The sequence below is a fragment of the Ranitomeya variabilis genome, chromosome 3 (assembly GCF_051348905.1).
Source record: "Ranitomeya variabilis isolate aRanVar5 chromosome 3, aRanVar5.hap1, whole genome shotgun sequence".
Classification (NCBI taxonomy): domain Eukaryota; kingdom Metazoa; phylum Chordata; class Amphibia; order Anura; family Dendrobatidae; genus Ranitomeya; species Ranitomeya variabilis.
The window spans coordinates 516,453,120-516,480,455 of record NC_135234.1 but is presented as its reverse complement, the minus strand read 5'-3'; the positions used below and the strand labels follow the sequence as shown (position 1 = coordinate 516,480,455).

Here is a 27,336-nt window from a genome sequence, read left to right as displayed (position 1 = left end):
TTCACTAAAAAGAAATGGTTTTGTAAATTTTGCTTTAAAAATGAGAAATTGCTAGTCAAATTTTAACCCTTATAACTTCATCGCAAAAAAAAATTTTGTTTCCAAAATTGTGCTGATATAAAGTAGATATGTGGGTAATGTTATTTATTAACTATTTTGTGTCACATAACTCTCTGGTTTAACAGAATAAAAACTCAAAATTTGAAAATTGTGAAATTTTCTAAATTTTTGCCAAATTTCCATTTTTTTCACAAATAAACGCAAAAATTATCAACCTAAATTTACCACTAACATAAAGCCCAATATGTCACGAAAAAACATTCTCAGAATCGCTATGATCCGTTGAAGTGTTCCCGAGTTATTACCTCATAAAGGGACACTGCTCAGAATTGCAAAAAATGGCCAGGTCATTAAGGTCAAAATAGGCTGGGTCATGAAGGGGTTAAAAATACAATACAGTTGCTACAGAACTGGAACATCACATTCGATGCACCAATTTTGTCACCTGGTCTCAGTTCTTCCCAATTGTCTTTGTGAGGAGGCAATGGGGGTAATGAGATTAGGGATTGATGTCAGCAGCTGGCGCTGACACCAAACTCTGGAGTTAATAATGCAAATGTGTCAGTCAGACACCTCCATTACTAACCATGTAAGTAAAAATCAATAAGCGCACACACAAAAGTACTTTATCTCAACAAAAAAACACAGGCTCCAATCTATTTCCCCTCAAAAATCTCATGGCGGTTCGTCGTAGTTCAGTGGATCCACCGTAATCCACATCGATGTCCCATGACAAACACCTTCCAAAATTCCAGCATATGGCGTCCTGTTCAGAGAACGGGTTTCATAGGCTATCACACTATCACACACTGTAGTATCTCGCAGCGCTCCATTACAGCCGGCAGTGTCTGTGACCGGCAGACATTGTTTCATCACAGACATTGTTTCACACACTTTCACACAGTGTCTGTGACCAATGGTAACCTTTCTGACCTCACAGCTCCGGCTCTCGCACTACCCTCAGCATGAGAACCAGTAACGGCTGCTACAGCATATCAAGCTTTGTTCTGTGAATGTGGCTTCATATGCTGTGGACATCGGAGTGGTGATTGCGGTGCTGTGGACTACATCAGACCTGTGCAGGACCTTTACTTTCTAATAAATGGTAAATGAGGGGAATTCTTGAGGGAGTGTTATTTTAAATAAAGAACTTTTGTGTATGGGTATTTGTTTTTAAATAACTCTAAAAAAATCACGCAATAAATAGTGGGGTCCAGTTTCAACTATTAATCCTTGTGTAACTCAAATTTGCAGCAAGTAAAATAATTACATTTTTGCCACTAAAATATTATGCTTCCATGTACCAATGCTATAAAATTCTGTATGGCACCTCTGGGGTCAAAATACTCACTACCCACCTTTTATCCTAAGTCATATTGCACGACTCGTTAAAGGGTTGATTGGGACTTGTAGGATCGCTACTTCCAACAGGTGGCGCTATAGAGTTTAAGTCCTCTTTTTCTCAGAAGAGGCAATTTGCATACACACCTATAGGAATTTTTTAAGAGAAGTTTCCAATATGGAGTTACGTCTGGGGGTTTCTACTCATCTGACACTTGAGGGGCTTGGCTAATTTATCCCACGATCTATTCAAGTGCATTCTAAAAGTCAAGTAGCACTCTTTCCCATCCGATCTCTGCCATGTGCTTAAGCAGTAGTGTGCAACCACACTTTCATGTTCGATTAAATCAACATAATAAATTATGGAGTCTATTTTCTCCTACTACCCCTGCTGTAAATTATAAATTTAGCGCTAAAGCAGTATTGTGGGAAAAAAAAGTATTTTTTTGTTTTCACATCTGAATGCTCTAAAGTTACATGATTCCTTTACAGGTTAAAAATGTACAGTTCACCAATAAATCAATTCATTGAGGCATCCGGTTTCCAAAATGGGGTCACTTGTTGGGGGTTTCTGCTGGTTTTGGCATGTTGGGGGCTCTGAAAATGCAACATGGCATTCACAAGGTATTCCAGACATTTTTATGCTTCAAAAATCAAATAGCTCTTTCTTTTCCAAGCCCTGCCATTTGCCCAAACAGCAGTTTTTGAACACATATGGGGAATAATCACATGCGGGAGAAATTGCGTAACAAACTATTATCCATTGTGAAAATTACAAATTTGGGGCTAAAACAATGTTGTAGAGGAAAAAAATGTTAATTTTGTTTTCACATTCACATTTTAAAAAGTTCTGTGAATTACCTAAAAATTAACCTGAAAAAACCCTTAGATTTATTCCTTGATAGCTCTACTTTCCAAAATGGGGTTTCTGCTGGTTTGATACCTCAGGGACTCCGCAATCTATTCCAGCCAAATTTACATTCCAAATAGCAAATTACGCCTCTTCCCTTCAGAGCCCTGCCGTGTGTCCTAACAGAACTTTTGACTACATGTGCAAAGAAAAGTGGCTAACAATTTGTTTGGTCCACTTTTTTCTGTTACCTCTTGAAAAAGTGAAAAATTTGGGCTAAAGCAACAGCTTTGTGAAAAAAATGAAAACTTTCAATTTGACGACTAAGGGTACTGTCACACAGAGCAATTTTGATCGCTACGACGGCACGATCCGTGACGTCGCAGCGATCGTATGATTATCGCTCCAGCATCGTAGACTGCGGTCACACGTTGCAATCACGGCGCTGGAGCGATGCCGAAGTCCCCAGGTAACCAGGGTAAACATCGGGTTACTAAGCGCAGGGCCGCGCTTAGTAACCCAATGTTTACCCTGGTTACCAGCGTAAACGTAAAAAAAACAAACAGTACATACTTACATTCCGGTGTCTGTCCCCCGGCGTCTCAGCTTCTCTGCACTGTGTAAGCACAGCGGCCGGAAAGCAGAGCGGTGACGTCAGACGTCACCGCTGTGCTCGCTTTCTGGCTGGCCGGCGCTCACAGTGCAGAGAAGCTGAGACGCCGGAGGACAGACACCGGAATGTAAGTATGTACTGTTTGTTTTTTTTACGTTTACGCTGGTAACCACGGTAAACATCGGGTTACTAAGCGCGGCCCTGCGCTTAGTTACCCGATGTTTACCCTGGTTACAAGCGAACACATCGCTGGATCGCTGTCACACACAACGATCCAGCGATGTCAGCGGGTGATCAAGCGACGAAAGAAAGTTCCAAACGATCTGCTACGACGTACGATTCTCAGCAGGATCCCTGATCGCTGCTGCGTGTCAGACACTGCGATATCGTAACGATATCGCTAGAACGTCACGAATCGTACCGTCGTAGCGATCAAAATTGCACTGTGTGACAGTACACTTAATGTTAACAAATACTGTGTAGTACATGTGGGTTCAAAATGCTCACTATACCCCTGGATAAAATCCTTTAGTGGTGTAGTTTCCAAACTTGGATCATTTGTTGAGTGTGTCTGCTATTTAGTCTCCTTAGGGGCTCTGCCACTGTGACTTTCATTCAAATTTGTGTTCGAGAATTCAAATGGTGCTCTTTTGCTCTTTTCCTTCCGAGCCCTGCCGTTTGTACAAACAGAAGTTTCTGGCCACATGTTGGGTATTGCGGCACTCGGAAAAAGTAGATAACAAATTGTGCTATTCCTTGTAAAAGTTAAAAAAAATTTGGACTAAAGCAACATTTTGGAGGAAAAATTATAATTTGTTTTTTTTAATTTCACTTTGCATTAATTCCTGTGTAGCACCTGAGAGGTTAACAAGTTCTTGACAGCAGTGTTGAAGTATTTGAGGGGTGCAGTTTTTACAATGGTATTACTTTTGGGGAGTTTCCAATATATTGGACCCGCAAAGTCCATTAAAATCTGAATAGGTACTTAAAGAAACCTAAATAAGGTGACTTAAAGGGGTATTCCCAATCCAAGATCATATCCCAATACTACTACTACTATAGGTGTAGTAATAATAATAGCACATACCTCGAATCAGAAATGTAGTATACATTGTTTTGATTTGCTGTTAATTTCCTCATGTGCAGGCATTGCAGGACCTTAGGTATCGATGTTACAACCACTGATATAGTGATAGTTACCTAGCTGCTAGTGGTCATAACCATGGATACCTAAGGTCCTACAGTGCCTGCACATGAGACAAAAGACATAGCAAATCAGGAAAACTGTACTACACTTCTAATTGGAGGTATTTGCTGATATTATTATTACACCTACTACATATTGGGATATAATCTTGGAGTTTAGAATACTCCTTTAACTACATGAGGTCCCCGATGTACCATTAGGTCAGTTTGTGGGAAAGGATTCACTAAAACACTAATCCACTATAGGACATGGTCTCTATGAAATATTTATTCGTAGTAATCAACACCAAGACGAAGTAAATGCTGGTAAAATATAGTTTTGTGATTTTTTTAATCTCTGCACTGTTACAAGTCTGAAACCTTTTAACTTTACAAAAAAATTAGATTACAATTTGATCCAGTGCTTTGTATCAAACTGTTGTACAGTTCTTTCCTGTTGTCACTTCCTCAGGCTCTTTCCTCATCATTAAAGATCATATTCCCAGTGACTGTGAGCTGCAGAATCCGACTTACTTGTGACACATCAACATTTTAATTTGCATAGAATGATGTTGTTCCTCCTCCTCTTCTGTTTTGCTTTGCCTTTTCAGACTGAGCAAACTAACTTTAAAGGTGAGTAAAGTATTACAAATGTTTGTGAAATGCGTAGAATTTCTTGTGTTTTAGAATATTTCTAAAATAAATTACCACACTTGGTAAAAATGTGGCTGTCATTTAGACTACATATGTTACATGTTAAGTGTATCACTTTAAAGTTACTTTTAAATATTGAAGCATGTAGAGTATTTGACTCTGGAACAAATAATAGCATCACTACAATGATTAGTTGCATTCCTTTAACCATTATTACCTTTATGAGTCTTGAAAGATGAGCCTTGGGAAGATTTTCAGTAAGGGCCCTTATTGGAAATGATGTTTTGTTTATATAAAAAATAAAACCTTGTTATAGTGAACTAACATGCCACTAATTACACATATGCCAATCAACCCTCTATAGTTTAGTTTTCTGGACAATGTTAAATAGCAACCATTTTTTTCATAAATCAATAGTGCAACAGAGATAAGAAACTTTTAAATATATCTTATAGAAAAGTACCTCTTATCTCACTTGTGAGAGACTTCTTTTCTCCCTGCACTGATCATTTACTTTAAAGAACTGCTCAAATCTGTCTACAAATTTGTCTTCAGGGAAGGGTCAAATTACACCTTCTGCCTATAAAAGTCTATTGAGAGGGAAGGGAGTAGGTGGAGGAAAAAAACTGCTAAGATCTCTAGAAGAGAAAACTGATAAAAATGTGAAATAGAAGTTATAGGTGGAAATAGTGTTATTCTTCATGTACAGGGGATATAAAAAGTCAATACACCAGTTAAAATGCTAATGTCATGTAAAAAAAATCATATGAAGAATCAATTCAGAACTTTTTCTGCCTTTAAAGTCACCCATAATCTGTGCAATTCAATTGAAAAATAAACTGAAATCTTTTCAGCTGGAAAAAGAAAACTAAAAAACAAAAATAATGTAGTTGCATAAATAAACCTTTTTGCATAAGAGTCTGTCAGCATGGTACATTTAGAATTGGCAATCTTTGCCAACTCTTCCTTGCAGTAGCTCTCCAAATCTATCAGATTGTGAGGGCATCTACTGTGCACAGTCCTCTTTAGGTCAAGCCACAGATTTTCAATTGGATTCATATCTAAGTGCTGGCTGGGCCATTCCAAAACTTTCATCTTCTGTGATTTGTAGTTATGTTTCATTGCTGGTGACTCACAGCGCTGGAAGTAAACACTGTCCTATTCACTGCGTAAACTGCATAAGCCACTCTGCTCCTCCCAATGTATAACCATCTCATTGAGCAGCTTTTCCAAACACTTCCAGCAATGATGCATCTATTGGTGTTGGAGAGCCTCCACCTGACTATAGGGAAGTGTGGCCCGACTCTGCGAGAATTTATAACAACTGTCTGCTGCAGATTTTGGGTTCCCTGGCATATCCCCTGCCAGCAATGCATATATCAGGCAGCTCCTCACTTCACTCCTTGCCTCGGTTTGCAGTCTGACTCTTATTCACTGTCATGGTGTTTCACTCTTTTGGCTCTTTTGTAAGCGACTTAGCTTGTCTTCTCGTTTTGTCTGATCTCTCCGCTTCTGGCCCCGGCTTCGTTTTTTGAACTTGTGCTGCCTGCCCCTATCTTGGACTTCCTTACCATGTCTCAGTCTTCATCATCTGTGCATCATATTCATGTCTTGACCGGAAGGTCAGCTGCTGGAAGTCCGGGCACTGCCCTGGAGTGACACTCTGTGACTACCCTAATACCTAAGTCTATCCTTACCATCAGAGGTTTTAGCGAAGACCATGTTAGGGCTGGCGGAATGCACCAAGTAAATATAGAGATAGTATAGGTGCTTTCACAGCCCAGGGTCCACCGTACTATATGGCGATACTATGCCTGAATTGACACGGGTTACGTCACCCGGTCTGTATAGAAGAGAGCTCTGTTGCTTCAGAGAGTCGCCGGGATTAAAGATAACGCTGTGCTGCGCCCACGGTAGCAAGGATGCCCAGTCATCCTGCCTAGCAGAAACAAAATGTCGCAGATATGTGGCCAAGGTCTGGTTGGCCCTCTCTACCAACCCATTCGTCTCAGGATGGTATGCTGAAGAGAGATTCAGCTCGATGCTGAGTAGACGACAGAGCTCTCTCCAGAACCGAGACACAAACTGGGGACCCCGGTCACTGACAATTTTGTCCGGCATACCGTGTAGGAGGAAAATGTGTTTAATAAACAATGCTGCTAAGGCCCGTGAAAAAGGTAGCCGTGGAAGAGGCACCAAGTGCACCATTTTAGAAAAATGGTCGGTGATTACCCAAATGATGGTGCAGCCACGGACCTTGGGTAAGCCCACCACAAAGTCCATCCCAACCATCTCCCAGGGCCTGTCTGCTACCGGCAGGGGGTAAAGTAATCCAGCTGGCCGCTGTCGAGGAGACTTATTTTTGATGCATGAGACACACGCCCGAATATAGTCTCCAACCTCATGGGCCATATGCGGCCACCAGTACGTCCTCGCCAGAAGCTCAGATGTCCTTTTGGTCCCAAAGTGTCCACCCACCCTGGACAAGTGAGCTCAAGAGAGAACCTCCGGTCACAAATTTGATGGCACAAAAGTCTTTCCTGGGGGTACAGACTCTAGCGAAACCGGAGCCATGGTCCTCAGGCTCTCAGAAGGGACAATAAGCCGAGGTTCCTCCTCCTCCTTCGCTGATGACACTATGGAGCGGGAGAGAGCGTCAGCACAAATGTTCTTCTCCCCGGAAAGAAAATGGAGGGTGAAATGGAACCGGGAGAAGAACAGGGACCATCTGGCCTGGCGAGAATTTAGCCGCTGGGCAGTCTGTAAATAGACCAAATTCTTGTCGTCGGTGTAAACTTGGAAGGGAAAGCGAGCCCCCTCCAAGAGGTGTCTCCACTCCGAGAAAGCCAACTTCATGGCTAGCAACTCCCTGTCCCCGATGGAATAATTCCTCTTCACTGGTGTGAAGGTCTTGGAGAAGAAGAAGCAAGGATGCTTCCGACCTTGAGCATCCTTCTGCAAGTGGACTGCTCCAGCACCGACGGAAGAGGCATCCACCTCCATAATAAAAGGTTTATCAACATCGGGGCAATGTAAAATGGGAGCACTAGCGAAGTGTGACTTAATTTTAGAGAAAGGCTCTGGAAGCCTCCTCCTACCACAATTTGGGATTTGCTCCCTTTTTGATGAGGGCAACCAAGGGAGGTACCAAATTTGAGAAGTGGGGAATGAATTGGCAATAGTAATTATTGAACCCCATAAAGCGCTGCACCGCTTTGAGAGAATGGGGTTCCTGCCAGTCCTGTTGTGAATTTGCTTTTTGCTCCCTCTAGTGGTTGCTAGTTTTTTGACTCTGGTTTTTCTGTCATTCCTTTTATCCGCACCTGGGTCGTTAGTTAGGGGTGTTGCTATATAAGCTCCCTGGACCTTCAGTTCTATGCCTGGCAACGTAGTTATCAGAGCTAGTCTGCTGTGCTCTTGTCTACTGATCCTGGTTCCAGTTATATCAGCTAAGTCTGCCTTTTGCTTTTTGCTATTTGTTTTGGTTTTGTATTTTTGTCCAGCTTGTTCCAAATCTATATCCTGACCTTTGCTGGAAGCTCTAGGGGGGCTGGTGTTCTCCCCCCGGACCGTTAGACGGTTCGGGGGTTCTTGAATTTCCAGTGTGGATTTTGATAGGGTTTTTGTTGACCATATAAGTTACCTTTCTTTATTCTGCTATCAGTAAGCGGGCCTCTCTGTGCTAAACCTGGTTCATTTCTGTGTTTGTCATTTCCTCTTACCTAACCGTCATTATTTGTGGGGGGCTTCTATCCAGCTTTGGGGTTCCCTTCTCTGGAGGCAAGAAAGGTCTTTGTTTTCCTCTACTAGGGGTAGCTAGATTCTCCGGCTGGCGCGTGTCATCTAGAATCAACGTAGGAATGATCCCCGGCTACTTCTAGTGTTGGCGTTAGGAGTAGATATATGGTCAACCCAGTTACCACTGCCCTATGAGCTGGATTTTTGTACTCTGCAGACTACCACGTTCCTCTGAGACCCTCGCCATTGGGGTCATAACAGTTTGCCAGGCCCGTATTAAATGTTTAATGCATTGCAGAAGAGGGATTATAAGAAAGAAGATTCTGAGTTTTTTTTTTCTTCTTCCCCTTTACCTCAGAGTGGCTATGCTTGCTGCAGACATGAATGTCCAGACCTTGATTACAAGTGTGGACCAGCTGGCTACTCGTGTGCAGGGCATACAAGACTATGTTATCAGAAATCCTAGGTCAGAACCTAAAATACCGATTCCTGAACTGTTTTCCGGAGACAGGTTTAAGTTTAGGAATTTCGTGAATAATTGTAAATTGTTTTTGTCCCTGAGACCCTGTTCATCTGGAGATTCTGCTCAGCAAGTAAAAATTGTTATTTCGTTCTTACGGGGCGACCCTCAGGATTGGGCTTTTTCGCTGGCGCCAGGAGATCCGGCATTGGCTGATCTTGATGCGTTTTTTCTGGCGCTCGGTTTACTTTATGAGGAACCCAATCTTGAGATTCAGGCAGAAAAAGCCTTGCTGGCTATGTCTCAGGGGCAGGACGAGGCTGAAGTGTATTGCCAAAAATTTCGGAAATGGTCCGTTCTGACACATTGGAACGAGTGTGCACTGGCCGCTAATTTTAGAAATGGCCTTTCTGAAGCCATTAAGAATGTTATGGTGGGTTTTCCCATTCCCACAGGTCTGAATGATACTATGGCACTGGCTATTCAAATTGACCGGCGGTTGCGGGAGCGCAAAACCGCAAATTCCCTCATGGTGTTGTCTGAACAGACACCTAATTCGGTGCAATGTGATAGAAAAACTGCAAATTCCCTCATGGTGTTGTCTGAACAGACACCTGATTTAATGCAATGTGATAGAATCCTGACTAGAAATGAGCGGAAAATTCATAGACGCCGGAATGGCTTGTGCTACTACTGTGGTGATTCTACACATGTTATCTCAGCATGCTCTAAACGTATAGCTAAGGTTGTTAGTCCTGTCACCGTTGGTAATTTGCAACCTAAATTTATTCTGTCTGTAACTTTGATTTGCTCACTGTCATCTTATCCTGTCATGGCGTTTGTAGATTCAGGTGCTGCCCTGAGTCTCATGGATCTCTCATTTGCTAAGCGCTGTGGTTTTACTCTTGAACCATTAGAAAATCCTATTCCTCTTAGGGGTATTGATGCTACACCATTGGCAGCAAATAAACCGCAGTATTGGACACAGGTTACCATGTGCATGACTCCTGAACACCGCGAGGTGATACGTTTCCTGGTTTTACATAAAATGCATGATTTGGTTGTTTTAGGGCTGCCATGGTTACAGACCCATAATCCAGTCCTGGACTGGAAGGCTATGTCAGTCTCAAGTTGGGGCTGTCGTGGTATTCATGTGGATTCCCTGCCTGTGTCTATTGCTTCTTCTACGCCTTCGGAAGTTCCGGAGTATTTGTCTGATTATCAGGATGTCTTCAGTGAGTCTGAGTCCAGTGCACTGCCTCCTCATAGGGACTGTGACTGTGCTATAGATTTGATCCCAGGCAGTAAATTTCCTAAGGGAAGACTGTTTAATCTGTCGGTACCTGAACATACCGCTATGCGTTCATATATCAAGGAGTCTCTGGAGAAAGGACATATTCGTCCGTCTTCTTCCCCTCTTGGTGCGGGATTCTTTTTTGTGGCAAAAAAGGACGGATCTTTGAGACCTTGTATTGATTATCGGCTTTTAAATAAGATCACTGTCAAATTTCAGTATCCTTTACCGCTGTTGTCTGACTTGTTTGCCCGGATTAAGGGTGCCAAGTGGTTCACCAAGATAGACCTTCGTGGTGCGTACAACCTTGTGCGCATTAAGCAAGGTGATGAATGGAAAACCGCATTCAATACGCCCGAAGGTCATTTTGAGTACTTGGTGATGCCTTTTGGGCTCTCCAATGCGCCTTCAGTTTTTCAGTCCTTTATGCATGACATTTTCCGGAAGTATCTGGATAAATTTTTGATTGTTTATCTGGATGATATTTTGGTTTTTTCTGATAATTGGGATTCGCATGTGGAGCAGGTCAGGTTGGTCTTTAAAATTTTGCGTGAAAATTCTTTGTTTGTCAAGGGCTCAAAGTGTCTCTTTGGTGTACAGAAGGTTCCCTTTTTGGGGTTCATTTTTTCCCCTTCTGCTGTGGAGATGGACCCAGTCAAGGTCCGAGCTATTCTTGATTGGACTCAGCCCTCGTCAGTTAAGAGTCTTCAGAAATTCTTGGGCTTCGCTAACTTCTACCGTCGTTTTATAGCTAATTTTTCTAGCATTGTGAAACCTTTGACGGATATGACCAAGAAGGGCTCCGATGTAGCTAACTGGGCTCCTGCTGCCGTGGAGGCTTTCCAGGAGTTGAAACGCCGGTTTACTTCGGCGCCTGTTTTGTGCCAGCCTGACGTCTCACTTCCCTTTCAGGTTGAGGTGGATGCTTCGGAGATTGGGGCAGGGGCCGTTTTGTCGCAGAGAGGCCCTGGTTGCTCTGTTATGAAACCTTGTGCCTTTTTCTCTAGGAAGTTTTCGCCTGCCGAGCGAAATTATGATGTGGGTAATCGGGAGTTGTTGGCCATGAAATGGGCATTTGAGGAGTGGCGTCATTGGCTCGAGGGTGCTAAGCATCGTGTGGTGGTCTTGACTGATCACAAAAATCTGATGTATCTCGAGTCTGCTAAACGCCTTAATCCGAGACAGGCCCGCTGGTCATTGTTTTTCTCCCGCTTTGATTTTGTTGTCTCGTATTTACCAGGCTCAAAGAATGTGAAGGCCGATGCTCTTTCTAGGAGCTTTGTGCCTGATGCTCCTGGAGTCGCTGATCCTGTTGGTATTCTTAAAGATGGAGTTATCTTGTCAGCTATTTCTCCGGATCTGCGACGTGTGTTGCAGAGATTTCAGGCTGATAGGCCTGAGTCTTGTCCACCTGACAGACTGTTTGTCCCGGATAAGTGGACCAGCAGAGTCATTTCCAAGGTTCATTCCTCGGTGTTGGCAGGTCACCCGGGAATTTTTGGCACCAGAGATCTGGTGGCCAGGTCCTTTTGGTGGCCTTCCTTGTCAAGGGATGTGCGGTCATTTGTGCAGTCCTGTGGGACTTGTGCTCGAGCTAAGCCTTGCTGTTCTCGTGCCAGCGGTTTGCTCTTGCCCTTGCCTGTCCCGAAGAGACCTTGGACACATATCTCCATGGATTTCATTTCTGATCTTCCGCTATCTCAGGGCATGTCCGTTATCTGGGTGATATGTAATCGCTTCTCCAAGATGGTCCATTTGGTTCCTTTGCCTAAGCTGCCTTCCTCTTCCGATCTGGTTCCTGTGTTTTTCCAGAACGTGGTTCGTTTGCACGGCATCCCTGAGAATATTGTGTCAGACAGAGGATCCCAGTTCGTTTCCAGGTTCTGGCGATCCTTTTGTAGTAGGATGGGCATTGATTTGTCGTTTTCGTCTGCTTTCCATCCTCAGACTAATGGACAGACGGAGCAAACCAATCAGACTTTGGAGGCTTATTTGAGGTGTTTTGTCTCTGCTGATCAGGACGATTGGGTGACATTCTTGCCGTTGGCTGAGTTTGCCCTTAATAATCGGGCTAGTTCCGCCACCTTGGTTTCGCCTTTTTTCTGCAACTCTGGTTTCCATCCTCGCTTTTCTTCGGGTCATGTGGAGCCTTCTGACTGTCCTGGGGTGGATTCTGTGGTGGATAGGTTGCAGCAGATCTGGAATCATGTGGTGGACAACTTGAAGTTGTCACAGGAGAAGGCTCAGCGCTTTGCCAACCGCCGCCGCGGTGTGGGTCCCCGACTACGCGTTGGGGATTTGGTATGGCTTTCTTCCCGCTTTGTTCCTATGAAGGTCTCCTCTCCCAAATTTAAACCTCGTTTTATTGGGCCTTACAAGATATTGGAAATCCTTAATCCTGTATCTTTTCGTCTGGATCTTCCTGTGTCGTTTGCTATTCACAATGTATTTCATAGGTCCTTGTTGCGGCGGTACATTGTGCCTGTAGTTCCTTCTGTTGAGCCTCCTGCTCCGGTGTTGGTTGAGGGCGAGTTGGAGTACGTGGTGGAGAAGATCTTGGATTCTCGCCTCTCCAGGCGGAGGCTTCAGTACCTGGTCAAGTGGAAGGGCTATGGTCAGGAGGATAATTCCTGGGTGGTCGCCTCTGATGTTCATGCGGCCGATTTAGTTCGTGCCTTTCATGCCGCTCATCCTGATCGCCCTGGTGGTCGTGGTGAGGGTTCGGTGACCCCTCACTAAGGGGGGGGGTACTGTTGTGAATTTGCTTTTTGCTCCCTCTAGTGGTTGCTAGTTTTTTGACTCTGGTTTTTCTGTCATTCCTTTTATCCGCACCTGGGTCGTTAGTTAGGGGTGTTGCTATATAAGCTCCCTGGACCTTCAGTTCTATGCCTGGCAACGTAGTTATCAGAGCTAGTCTGCTGTGCTCTTGTCTACTGATCCTGGTTCCAGTTATATCAGCTAAGTCTGCCTTTTGCTTTTTGCTATTTGTTTTGGTTTTGTATTTTTGTCCAGCTTGTTCCAAATCTATATCCTGACCTTTGCTGGAAGCTCTAGGGGGGCTGGTGTTCTCCCCCCGGACCGTTAGACGGTTCGGGGGTTCTTGAATTTCCAGTGTGGATTTTGATAGGGTTTTTGTTGACCATATAAGTTACCTTTCTTTATTCTGCTATCAGTAAGCGGGCCTCTCTGTGCTAAACCTGGTTCATTTCTGTGTTTGTCATTTCCTCTTACCTAACCGTCATTATTTGTGGGGGGCTTCTATCCAGCTTTGGGGTTCCCTTCTCTGGAGGCAAGAAAGGTCTTTGTTTTCCTCTACTAGGGGTAGCTAGATTCTCCGGCTGGCGCGTGTCATCTAGAATCAACGTAGGAATGATCCCCGGCTACTTCTAGTGTTGGCGTTAGGAGTAGATATATGGTCAACCCAGTTACCACTGCCCTATGAGCTGGATTTTTGTACTCTGCAGACTACCACGTTCCTCTGAGACCCTCGCCATTGGGGTCATAACACAGTCCATCACAGCCTGTAGCTTGGCAGGATCCATAGCCAATCCCTGGGCGGAGATTATATAGCCAAGGAAAGGCAAGAACTCCTGCTCAAACACACACTTCTCCAACTTGGTGTAGAGGGAGTTTGCCCGTAGGAGGTCGAAGACTTTGCAAACATCTCTCCGGTGGGAGTCTATATCTGGAGAGTAGATGAGAATATCATCCAGATAGACTACTTCCGAGGTGGAGAGCATATCACGGAAGATATCATTCACAAAGTCTTGGAAAACGGCAGGGGGGATTACAAAGACCGAAGGGCATCACCAGGTATTCATAGTGCCCATCCCTGGTGTTAAATGCCGTCTTCCATTCGTCCCCCTCATGGATACGAATCAGCACCCCGCAGATCTAGTTTAGTAAATACCCTCGCTCCCCGCAATCTGTCGAATAGCTCTGATATCAAAGGCAGAGGGTATTTATTCTTAATGGTGATGGCGTTAAGACCCCTATAATCAATGCATGGATGTAGTTCTCCGTTCTTCTTCTGCATGAAGAAGAACCCTGCCCCTGCAGGTGACACTGACTTCCTAATGAATCCTCTTTCTAGATTCTCCTGGATGTATTGGGACATCGCCTCCGTCTCCGGGAGAGACAGGGGATAGACTCGACCCCAGGGAGGCTCTGCACCAGGCAAGAGGTCAATAGGACAGTCATAGGGGCGGTGGGGCGGAAGGGTCTCCGCAGCCCTCTTGGAGAATACGTCTGCATAGGACCAGTAGTGCTTGGGGAGAGAGGAAAGATCTGAGGGTACTTCAGTAGTAGCAACCTGAATGCACTCCCTCTGACATCTGCCCTCACAAGATTCACTCCATCCCAAAATTCTCCCTGAGGGCCACACTATAACGGGGAGTGATAACGTAACCAGGGTATCCCTAGCAAGATCTCGTCTATTCCCTCGGGGATGACAAGGTGGGAAATAATCTCCTGATGAGATGGAGACATAGATAATGTAAATGGGATGGTCTGGTGTGTTATTTGTGAGGGCAGTGTCGACCCATTAACCACTCGTACAGTCACTGGCTTGGCGAGCATCACCAGGGGTATTGCGTGGTGTTGGGCGAAGGCTGAGGACATAAAATTCCCCTCCACCCCAGAATCCACACAAAGCTCGATTGAAAGAGTGAAATGGACTAAGGTGATTGTCCCCTTAAATTACAGTTTGGAGGAAAAGGCCACTGTGTCTAGTAAACCTCCGCCTATGGTTACTAGACGCAGTCGTTTCCAGACCGCTGGGGACATTTCTTGGCATAATGTCCTATCTTACAGACCACGGGAATTCGAGTGGCCCGGGACTTAGGTCCTGCTCGAGATACCTCCATGGCCTCATGGGACTCGGATGCCTGAACAGGAGATTCCAGACGAGGGGCGAAGGTAGGAGCCAACCGGAACCTCTGCCTACATTGGGTTCGCTCCAACCTTCGTTCGTTAACACGAAGGTCGATGCGGGTGGAAATAGTTATAAGCTCCTCCAGTGTGGCAGGAATCTCCCTGGTGGCCAAGGCGTCCTTCACATGGTCAGCCAGTCCCTTCCAAAACACCGGGATAAGGACTTTATCTGGCCACTCCAGCTCAGAAGCCAAAGTCCGGAAGTGGACGGCGAATTGACTGACCATGGACAAGCCCTGTGTCAGTGCCAGCAGTTGGAGCGCCATATCATGGGTGACATGAGGTCCCATAAAGACCTGTTTCAGAGAGTCCAAGAAGTGAGGAGCACTCTGCACCACACGATCATCACGCTCCCACAGTGGCATTGCCCACTCCAATGCCCTGCCCAACAGAAGGGATAAAATAAATCCCACTTTAGCCCGTTCCATGGGAAAACGTGCAGCCAGAAGCTCTAGATGTATAGCACACTGGCTCACGAATTCCGACACAGCTTACTGTCACCAGCAAACTTGTCTGGTAACGGGAGACGGGATAAAGTCGGAGCAGGGGTGGCAGTGGATAAACTATCCTGAACAGCCTGAACAGTGACTGCGGTGACATCCACAGCCGAGGTTGTGCATTCAAGAGCCGCCAACCTACCCCCCAGCTGCTGAATGTACCATTGTAAATGCTGATCGTCTGCCATTACTAGCCAGACCCTGGCGCTAGTATACTGTTAGGGCTGGTGGAACGCACAGAGTAATTATAGAGATAGTATAGGTGCGTTCGCAGCCCAGGGTCCACCGTGCAGGAGTGGAACCTGCTGCTAGTAAATGGCGGCACTATATCGCAGTACTACACCTGAATTGACACAGGTTCCGTCACCCGGTCTGTATAGAAGCAAACTCTGTTGCTTCACAGAGTCGCCAGGATTAAAGATAACACTGTGCCCTGTTAACCACACAGGGGAGCAAAGCTCACTAGCGGAGCAGGTAACATACAGTGGTCATACAGTCAGCAACAGCACTCAAACAACTCCTCTCCGGAGGTGCCGGAATTCTAGTTGCTATAGGCCAGCCCTAAATTCACACAGACAAACTCCTCTCCGGAGGTGCCAGAATGCTAACGGCTTTTAGCTGACCCTGAGCACATGCTCACAGAGACCACAAAGTAGCAAAACTCATGAACATAAATTGATACTAGCGCATGTCCGTGCGGCCATGCGACCCTTTTATAGAGGAAGCTCTCCAGGACCTTCCTAGTGGTCCAATAGGAACTGCTTCAGGACCTGAGCATGTGACCCCCGACCTCAAATGAGAGGACGTCCCTTGGGCATGCTCAGTAGAGGAAAAGCAGGACTTAGTCCCAGGAGCGTCTGCTCACCGCAGAACAGTGCTGGTTACAAAGGCTGAGCCTGGAAGACCAGCAGTAACCAAGCGCAGAGTATCTGCCTGAGCCAGACGCTGGGACCGACGTCTCCGCTAGGCAGGTTTCACTGCGGCTGGAGAAGAATGGGAGACCTCAGCGGAGGTGGCTCGAGATTCCCCCTGTGCAGTGGTGGGAACTCGATGCCTAACAGACCATATAGTAACTTAGTCATGCCCTTCTAGGGTAAGCCTGTCCAGTGGCACTGTGGGTCAGCACCCACCATCGTCATAGTGTGCGCAGGGTTTTTGTCATGCTGGAAAGTTAAATTCCTCTTCATCTTCAGCATTTTAGCAAAGGCCTTTAAACTTTTGTTTCAAAATTAATTGATATTTTTGAAATGGTTCATAATTTTCTATATATCTGATTCTGTGCTCACAGCATTGCAACATCTCATTCTCTCATGGTTTTCAGCCTGAATGGTCACATCATGCCACCATCCAGGTTGTAAACCACATATTGCAGACATGGATTATGGCGTGGGTATTGCTAATCATCCCTTTGGACAGGTGAGGGATATGGTTTTTTTTATTTTTGTTTTTTTTTACAGGAGACAAGGGCTTCAATGAAATGGGTGTAAGGTAAGTATAACTTTGATTTTTATTTCAAATAAAGGACTTTATTCTGGCTTTGTCTTTTTTCAATATTACTATGGGGTTATTAATGGATAGACGTCGTATAGACGCCTGTTATGGACCTGGTGGTTAGGTGCACCTGGAATGACCTGATGGTTAAACTAGAAGACAGGACAAGCTCTGGGAAGTGGGAACTCTGCTGACCGCAAATCCTAATCCTATAACACACACACTAGAAATAGCTGTGGAGCGTACCTAACTCTCCCTAGACGCCTCTTCACAGCCTAAGAGCTAACTACCCCTAAGGATAGGAAAATAAGCCTTACCTTGCCTCAGAGAAATTTCCCCAAAGGTAAAGGCAGCCCCCCACATATATTAACTGTGAGTTAAGAGGAAAGTCACAAACACAGGGATGAAACAGGTTTCAGCAAAGGAGGCCAGACTTACTAGATAGACTGAGGATAGGAAAGGGATCTATGCAGTCAGCACAAAAAACTACAAAAAGCCACGCAGAGTGAGCAAAAAGACCCCCGCACCGACTCACGGTGCGGAGGTGCCACTCTGCAACCCAGAGCTTCCAGCTAGCAAGGCAATATCATGATAGCAAGCTGGACTAGAACTTAGCAAGTACTAAGAAATATATTCAGTACACAATGAACAACAAATGAACTAGCAGGGACTTAGCTTCTGCTGGAGTAGACAGGTCATCAGAAAGATCCGAGAGAGATCTGAACCAGTACTGATACATTGACAGCTGGCATGGAGTAACGATCTGAGTGGAGTTAAATAGAGAAGCCAGCCCAGCCGCAAACGAAGGCAGCTGAGGAAGCAACCTCAGAACCAGCAGTTCCACTCACAGCCACCAGAGGGAGTCCACGGACAGAACTCGCCGAAGTATCATTCATGACCACAGGAGGGAGTTCAAGAACGGAATTCACAACAGTACCCCCCTTGAGGAGGGGTCACCGAACCCTCACCAGAGCCCCCAGGCCGATCAGGATGAGCCAAATGAAAGGCACGAACCAACTCGGCCGCATGGACATCGCAGGCAAAAACCCAGGAATTATCCTCCTGACCATAGCCCTTCCATTTGACCAGGTACTGAAGTTTCCGTCTCGAAATACAAGAATCTAAAATCTTCTCCACCACATACTCCAACTCCCCCTTGACCAACACCGGAGCAGGAGGGTCAACGGAGGGAACCATAGGCGCCACATATCTCCGCCACAACGACCTATGGAATACATTATGGATGGCAAAAGATGCTGGAAGGGCCAAACGAAATGACACAGGATTGAGAATTTCAGAAATCTTATAAGGACCAATGAAACGAGGCTTAAACTTAGGAGAAGAAACCTTCATAGGGACATGACGAGACGACAACCAAACCAAATCCCCAACACGAAGTCGGGGACCAACACAGCGACGGCGGTTGGCGAAACATTGAGCCTTCTCCTGGGACAATGTCAAATTGTCCACTACATGAGTCCACATTTGCTGCAACCTGTCCACCACAGAATCCACACCAGGACAGTCCAAAGGCTCAACCTGCCCTGAAGAAACACGAGGATGAAAACCAGAATTACAAAAAAAAGGCGAAACCAAAGTAGCCGAACTGGCCCGATTATTAAGGGTGAACTCAGCCAATGGCAAGAAGGTCACCCAATCATCCTGATCAGCAGAAACAAAGCATCTCAGATAGGTCTCCAAAGTCTGATTAGTTCGTTCGGTTTGGCCATTTGTCTGAGGATGGAAAGCTGAAGAGAAAGACAAATCAATGCCCATCTTAGCACAAAAGGACCGCCAAAACCTTGAAACAAACTGGGAACCTCTGTCCGACACGATGTTCTCCGGAATGCCATGCAAACGAACCACATGCTGGAAAAATAGTGGAACCAAATCAGAGGAGGAAGGTAATTTAGGCAAGGGTACCAAATGGACCATCTTAGAGAAGTGATCACAAACCACTCAGATGACCGACATCCTTTGAGAGACAGGGAGATCTGAAATAAAATCCATGGAAACATGCGTCCAAGGCCTTTTCGGGACTGGCAAGGGCAAAAGTAACCCACTGGCACGAGAACAGCAGGGCTTGGCCCGAGCACAAGTCCCACAAGACTGCACAAAAGAACGCACATCCCGTGACAAGGAAGGCCACCAAAAGGACCTAGCCACCAAATCTCTGGTACCAAAAATCCCAGGATGACCAGCCAACACCGAACAATGAACCTCAGAGATAACTCTACTAGTCCATCCATCAGGGACAAACAGTTTTTCTGCTGGACAATGGTCAGGTCTATCAGCCTGAAACTCCTGCAGCGCCCGCCGCAAATCAGGTGAGATGGCAGGCAGAATTACCCCCTCTCTGAGAATACCAGCCGGCTCAGGAACTCCTGGGGAATCAGGCACAAAACTCCTTGAAAGGGCATCGGCCTTCACATTCTTAGAACCCGGAAGGTATGAAACCACAAAATTGAAACGGGAGAAAAACAGCGACCATCGAGCCTGTCTAGGATTCAACCGCTTGGCAGACTCGAGATAAGTCAGATTTTTGTGATCCGTTAAGACCACTACGCGATGCTTGGCTCCCTCAAGCCAATGTCGCCCCACTCCTCGAACGCCCACTTCATAGCCAACAACTTCCGATTGCCAACATCATAATTATGCTCAGCAGGCGAAAACTTTCTAGAAAAGAAAGCACATGGCTTCATCACAGAGCCATCAGAAGATCTTTGAGACAAAACAGCCCCTGCTCCAATCTCAGAAGCATCAACCTCGACCTGAAAAGGGAGCGAAACATCTGGCTAACACAACACAGGGGCCGAAGAGAAACGACGTTTCAACTCCCGAAAAGCCTCCACGGCTGCAGAGGACCAATTCACCACATCAGCACCTTTCTTGGTCAAATCAGTCAACGGTTTAACAACACTAGAAAAATTAGCGATGAAGCGACGGTAAAAATTAGCAAAGCCCAAGAATTTCTGAAGGCTCTTCACAGATGTAGGCTGAGTCCAATCATAAATGGCCTGAACTTTGACAGGATCCATCTCGATAGTAGAAGGGGAAAAAATGAAACCCAAAAAGGAAACCTTCTGAACTCCGAAGAGACATTTAGACCCCTTCACAAACAAAGAATTAGCACGAAGAACCTGGAACACCATTCTGACCTGCTTCACATGAGACTCCCAATCATCCGAAAAGACTAAAATATCATCCAAATATACAATAATGAATCTATCCAAATACTTTCGGAAGATGTCATGCATAAAGGACTGAAACACAGATATAGCATTAGAAAGCCCGAATGGCATCACCAGGTACTCAAAATGGCCCTCGGGCGTATTAAATGCTGTTTTCCATTCATCACCCTGTTTAATACACACAAGATTATACGCCCCTCGAAGATCTATCTTGGTGAACCAACTAGCCCCCTTAATCCGAGCAAACAAATCAGACAGTAGAGGCAAAGGGTACTGAAATTTGACCGTGATTTTATTGAGAAGGCGGTAATCTATACAAGGTCTCAGAGAACCATCCTTTTTGGCCACAAAAAAGAACCCTGCTCCCAACGGTGACGACGACGGGCGAATATGCCCTTTCTCCAAGGACTCCTTTATATAACTCCGCATAGCGGCGTGTTCCGGCACAGATAAATTGAAAAGTCGTCCCTTAGGAAATTTACTACCAGGAATCAAATTAATAGCACAATCACAATCCCTATGAGGAGGTAGGGCACTGGATTTGGGCTCATCGAATACATCTCGGTAATCCGACAAAAACTCAGGGACTTCAGAAGGAGTAGAAGGAGAAATTGACAACAACAGAACGTCACCATGTACCCCTTGACAACCCCAACTGGACACAGACATTGATTTCCAATCCAATACTGGATTATGGACCTGTAGCCATGGCAAACCCAACACGACCACATCATGCAAATTATGCAACACCAAAAAGCGAACATCTTCCTGATGTGCAGGAGCCTTGCACATGGTCAACTGAGTCCAGTACTGAGGCTTATTCTTGGCCAAAGGCGTAGCATCAATTCCCCTTAATGGAATAGGATACTGCAAGGGCTCCAAGAAAAAACCACAGCGCCTGGCAAACTCCAAGTCCATCAAATTCAGGGCAGCGCCTGAGTCCACAAATGCCATAACAGAGTAGGACGACAAAGAGCAAATCAGAGTAACGGACAAAAGAAATTTAGGCTGCACAGTACCAATGGTGACGGACCTAGCGAACCGCTTAGTGCGCTTAGGACAATCAGAGATAGCATGAGTAGGGTCACCACAGTAAAAACACAGCCCATTCTGACGTCTGTGTTCTTGCCGTTCAGTTCTGGTCAAAGTCCTATCACATTGCATAGGCTCAGGCCTCTGCTCAGAGGACACCGCCAAATGGCGCACTACCTTGCGTTCACGCAAGCGCCGATCGATCTTAATGGCCAAGGACATTGATTAATTCAGACCAGCAGGCGTGGGAAACCCCACCCTAACATCCTTAAGGGCTTCAGAAAGACCTTTTCTGAAAATTGCTGCAAGGGCACACTCATTCCATTGAGTAAGCACAGACCACTTTCTAAACTTCTGGCAATATACCTCCGCTTCATCCTGACCTTGACACAAAGCTAGCAAGATTTTCTCTGCCTGATCCACAGAGTTAGGTTCGTCATAAAGCAATCCAAGCGCCAGAAAAAACGCATCTACATTAAGCAATGCAGGATCTCCTGGCGCAAGGGAGAATGCCCAGTCTTGTGGGTCTCCACGTAACAAAGAAATAACGATTTTTACTTGCTGAATGGGGTCACCAGAGGAGCAGGGTTTCAAAGCAAGAAACAGTTTACAATTATTTTTGAAATTCAGAAAATTAGATCTATCTCCAAAAAACAAATCAGGAATTGGAATTCTAGGCTCTAACATAGGATTCTGAACTACATAATCTTGAATGCTTTGTACCCTCGCAGTGAGGTGATCAACACAAGAGGACAGACCTTGAATGTCCATATCTACACCTGAGTCCTGAACCACCCAGAGGTTAAGGGGAAAAGAAAGACAAAACACACTGCAGAGAAAAAAAAATGGTCTCAGAACTTCTCTTATCCCTCTATTGAGATGCATTAACACTTTGTAGGCCAGCTGTACTGTTATGGACCTGGTGGTTAGGTGCACCTGGAATGACCTGATGGTTAAACTAGAAGACAGGACAAGCTCTGGGAAGTGGGAACGCTGCTGACCGCAAATCCTAATCCTATACACTAGAAATAGCTGTGGAGCGTACCTAACTCTCCCTAGACGCCTCTTCACAGCCTAAGAGGTAACTACCCCTAAAGATAGGAAAATAAGCCTTACCTTGCCTCAGAGAAATTTCCCCAAAGGTAAAGGCAGCCCCCCACATATATTAACTGTGAGTTAAGAGGAAAGTCACAAACACAGGGATGAAACAGGTTTCAGCAAAGGAGGCCAGACTTACTAGATAGACTGAGGATAGGAAAGGGATCTATGCGGTCAGCACAAAAAAACACAAAAAGCCACGCAGAGTGAGCAAAAAGACCCCCGCACCGACTCACGGTGCGGAGGTGCCACTCTGCAACCCAGAGCTTCCAGCTAGCAAGGCAATATCATGATAGCAAGCTGGACTAGAACTTAGCAAGTACTAAGAAATATATTCAGTACACAATGAACAACAAATGAACTAGCAGGGACTTAGCTTCTGCTGGAGTAGACAGGTCATCAGAAAGATCCGAGAGAGATCTGAACCAGTACTGATACATTGACAGCTGGCATGGAGTAACGATCTGAGTGGAGTTAAATAGAGAAGCCAGCCCAGCCGCAAACGAAGGCAGCTGAGGAAGCAACCTCAGAACCAGCAGTTCCACTCACAGCCACCAGAGGGAGTCCACGGACAGAACTCGCCGAAGTATCATTCATGACCACAGGAGGGAGTTCAAGAACGGAATTCACAACAGACGCCTCTCAATTACTAACCGGTTGGCTTGATGTCACGTGACAATATAAAGGTGGCATCAATCTCACAAATATTACCCCACTTGCCACCACCACAGGGCAAGTGGGAAGAGCGATGCTAAGCGCAAGATTTGGCACATCTTATGAGGCCCGATGTTCGTAGTCTGGGGGGTGGGCAATATCTCTGACCCCTTTCTAGGCTATTAATATCAATTCACACCTGTCTGTTTAGCCTTTGCTAGTTTGAATTTATAGGGGGGCCTATGTAATTTTTTTCTAGAGTCCTGTCATGAAATAAGTAACGACTCCACAGCTGGCTGGTCAGCGAACGGCATGGCACACACAACGGGATGGTAAAGGGGTGAGGAAGGCCCTACTGATAGAGAAATGAGGAATGGTCACCTCCTGCTCAAACCTGAGCTTGACCCTGCACTCCCCTATTGCCCTAAGTGGGTCCTTCCCCCCACTGCCATTAGGAGCCTCATACCTCCCTGTCACCTCACACTGCCCTGGCTATTGCACTGGCTGGCAAGGGGAGCTAGCCTCACCACTGCAGACAGTGCAACACAGGCGACAGTGACAAACGCGAGACTGATGGGGTAATAACACAGAAGGAAAGGAAGGGAATATCCAGCACATCCATCCAGTGTAAGTAAAAAATCCAAAATTTGTTAGAACATTTTAAAAGGGATTAAAAGAAGAGAGACAGAGGCCCTCTCTGCCTGACGCGTTTCTGGCGCACCACGGCGCCCTTAGTCATAGGAGTTCCTATGACTAAGGGCGCCGTGGTGCGCCAGAAACGTGTCAGGCAGAGATGGCCTCTCTCTCTCTTCTTTTAATCCCTTTTAAAATGTTCTAATAAATTTTGGATATTTTACTTACACTGGATGGATGTGCTGGATATTCCCTTCCCTTCCTTCTACTTCAGCTGAAATCACCAGCAGGTACGGCACCCACCAGCTATATTTATTTGCAACGGCTTACAGATGCATGTCTCAGCGTGTCAAGCTCCAACCCTTCCCTCTCCCCCCTCCTTTCTTTCTTGGGGTAATAACACAACTTAACTTCCTCTGCTGTAAAGCACCGCACAGCAGAATAAAGGCACTAGGATCATGAACTCACAAAACCAGCTGATACACCACAGCAGCCAGCAAGCTCCTAACTCTAGGCTTGGTCGCTGTAGATTGCGCTATCACCGACAGTCAGCTGATGCTTCAGGTGACCATTTAAAGAATGGTGGGAGTGGTCACCACCCACATCAGCTGATCTTGCAACTCTGCAGATACAACAGATTGCCAGCGAGGGAAACTGATATTAACCCCTGCTGGTCCTGAAAGGAAAAAAGCTACATTTAACTCATAGTGAAACTAGAGCTGCCATGAATCCAAAAATGGATCGTGACAGGTCCCCTGTAAATTCACCAGGAAAGACTAAGCAAACAGCTGCAAGCTGTTATTAATACCCTGGGAATGTTATGGGGTATTGTCCCTTGTCCTAGATTATTAACATCAGCTCCCAGCCATCAGCTTTCCTCTGCTGGTTATGAAAATTGCACGGGAGCCCATGTCATTTTTTAAATGTAATTCCTTATTTAACACAGGAGGGACACATCTGCTGCTGAGTCCAACTCCCATCAATGTCTCCTGGTCATGCTCATCTTAGCACGAGCAGGAGACAATGATGATAGCTGCCTTCAGCAGCCGGCCAGCACCGGGAACAGCGCAAGCTGTACTGCTTGTTTCCAGACACCAGTACATGTCACACTGATGACACACGAATGTCATCTGTGTGTCATCAGTGTGCAGCATGCATTTTGTCCATGATGCGCAAAAAAAATTGACATCTCTGCAGGTTTTTTACACATTTAACAAATCGACTTGTGCACTTCCTGTTTCGGAGGTGCCAAGGTAGGTTCCAAAACCTTAATAACATGTAGAAAAGACCTGGCACTCAACTCATATGCAAGCGGTTTATTTTTCAAGTAACAACGTCTGCAGCAATACCATTTGTTCAATGTTATACCCCTTCCTTCTAACTAAGGAAATATCTCACTGCGTGCCCAGTCTGGCATACTATCCCTATCACCATCTACAAAACATAACTGATGAAGGTCGTATTGTGTGACCAAAATGTTTTGTTACTTGAAAAATAAACCGCTTTCATATGAGTTGAGTGCCAGGTCTTTTCTACAGGTTTTTTACACAGACCCATGGCCCGTGTGAGAAACCTGAAATGTGCCCACCACCAATGAATATTATGGGTGTGCTTATGTTCGTGCATGTGGTACTTAAAAAACGAACCTCATACAGACATAAAAATTGGAGGCTTTATCCTGCAGTATGTCACTCCTTTCAGCTCCTATATTCACCCCATCCTGTAGTATATATCTTTTCTCAGGCCCCTATAGAGAGTACCATCCTGCAGTATATTACTTCTTTGAACCTCCTATACACTGTCCCACCCTGTAGTATGTCACTCATTTCAGGGCCTATATAAAGCCCCATCCTGGAGTATATTACTCCTTCATTCCCATTATATAAAGCACCATACAGCAGTATATTGCTCTTTTCAGCCCCTGTACACAGCACCATCTTGCAATATATCTCTCCTCCCAGCCTCTCTACATACAGTACCTACAGTGGGTACAGAAAGTATTCATACCCCTTTATATTTTTCACTCTTTTTTCATTGCAGCCATTTGGTAAATTCAAAAAAGTTCACTTTTTTCTCATTAATGTACTCTCTGCACCCATCTTGACTGAAAAAAAACAGAAATGTAGAAATTTTTGCAAATTTATTAAAAAGGAAAAACTGAAATATCACATGGTCATAAGTATTCAGACCCTTTGCTCAGTATTGAGTAGAAGCACCCTTTTGAGCTAGTACATCCATGAGTCTTCTTGGGAATGATGTAACAAGTTTATCACACCTGGATTTGGGGATCCTCTGCCATTTTTCCTTGCAGATCCTCTCCAGTTCCGTCAGGGTGGGTGGTGAATGTAGGTGGACAGCCATTTTCAGGTCTCTGCAGAGATGCTCAATATGGTTTGGGTCAGGACTCTGGCTGGGCCAGTCACGAATGGTCACAGAATTGTTCTGAAGCCACTCCTTTGTTATTTTAGCTGTGTGCTTTTTATTATTATTAATATTATTATTATACATTTTTATAGCGCCATTTATTCCATGGCATTTTACATGTGAAAAATGGGCAAATATAGACAAATACAATTAAACATGAGCAAAAAACAAGGCACACAGGTACATAGGGAGGGAGGACCCTGCCCGCAAGGGCTCACAGTCTGCAGGAGATGGGTGAGGAGAGGGTAGAGCTGGTTGTGCGGCAGATCAGTAGGTTGAGGATCACTGCAGGCTGTAGGCTTGTCAGAAGAGGTGAGTCTTCAGGTTCTTTTTGAAGGTTTCTATGGTAGGCGAGAGTCTGATGTGCTGTGGTAGAGAGTTCCAGAGTATGGGGGAAGCTTAGGGCTATTGTCTTGTTGGAAGGTGAACCTTCGGCCAAGTCTGAGGTCCAGAGCACTCTGGAAGAGGTTTTCATCCAGGATATCTCTGTACTTGGCCGCATTCATGTTTCCTTCAATGGCAACCAGTCATCCTATTCCTGCAGCTGAAAAACACCTCCATAGCATGATGCTGCCACCACCATATTTTACTGTTGGGATTGTATTGGACAGGTGATTATTTATTATTATTATTATTTATTTATTTATTTATATAGCACCATTAATTCCATGGTGCTGTACATGAGAAAGGGGTTACATACAGGGTTATAGATATTGTTTACAGTAAACAGGTTTACAGTGACAGACTGGTACAGAGGGGAGAGGACCCTGTCCTTGCGGACTTACATTCTATGGGATAGTGGGGAAGAGACAGAAGGTAGGGGTGAGGCGACAGCTCTGGCGGCGGTGGCGCGGCGGCATGGTTATTGTAGGCTGTAGGCTTTCCTGAAGAGATGGGTTTTCAGGTTCCGTCTGAAGGATCCGAGGGTGGTGGATAATCGGACGTGTTGAGGCATGGAATTCCAGAGGATGGGGGATATTCGGGAGAAATCTTGGAGGCAGTTGTGTGAGGAACGAATAAGTGTGGAGGAGAGTAGGAAGTCTTGGAAGGATCGAATATTATGTGGGGGAAGATATTGGGAGATTAGTTCAGAGATATAGGAAGGGGACAGGTTGTGGATGGCTTTGTAGATCAGTGTTAGTAGTTTGAATTGGATTCGTTGGGGGATTGGGAGCCAGCAGAGGGATTT

General features: G+C 45.4%; 1 protein-coding gene across 1 annotated transcript in view; it reads left to right on the top strand.

The window, feature by feature from the left end:
- Positions 1-4,584: 4,584 nt before the first annotated feature.
- LOC143818349 (cytokine receptor-like factor 2) overlaps positions 4,585-27,336 on the top strand; it is a 134,872-nt gene continuing 112,120 nt past the window's right edge. Inside the window, exon 1 of the mRNA XM_077299691.1 lies at positions 4,585-4,682. Coding sequence (XP_077155806.1) covers positions 4,616-4,682 — 67 coding nt within the window. The 5' untranslated portion in view covers positions 4,585-4,615. The remainder of the gene's footprint in view (positions 4,683-27,336) is intronic.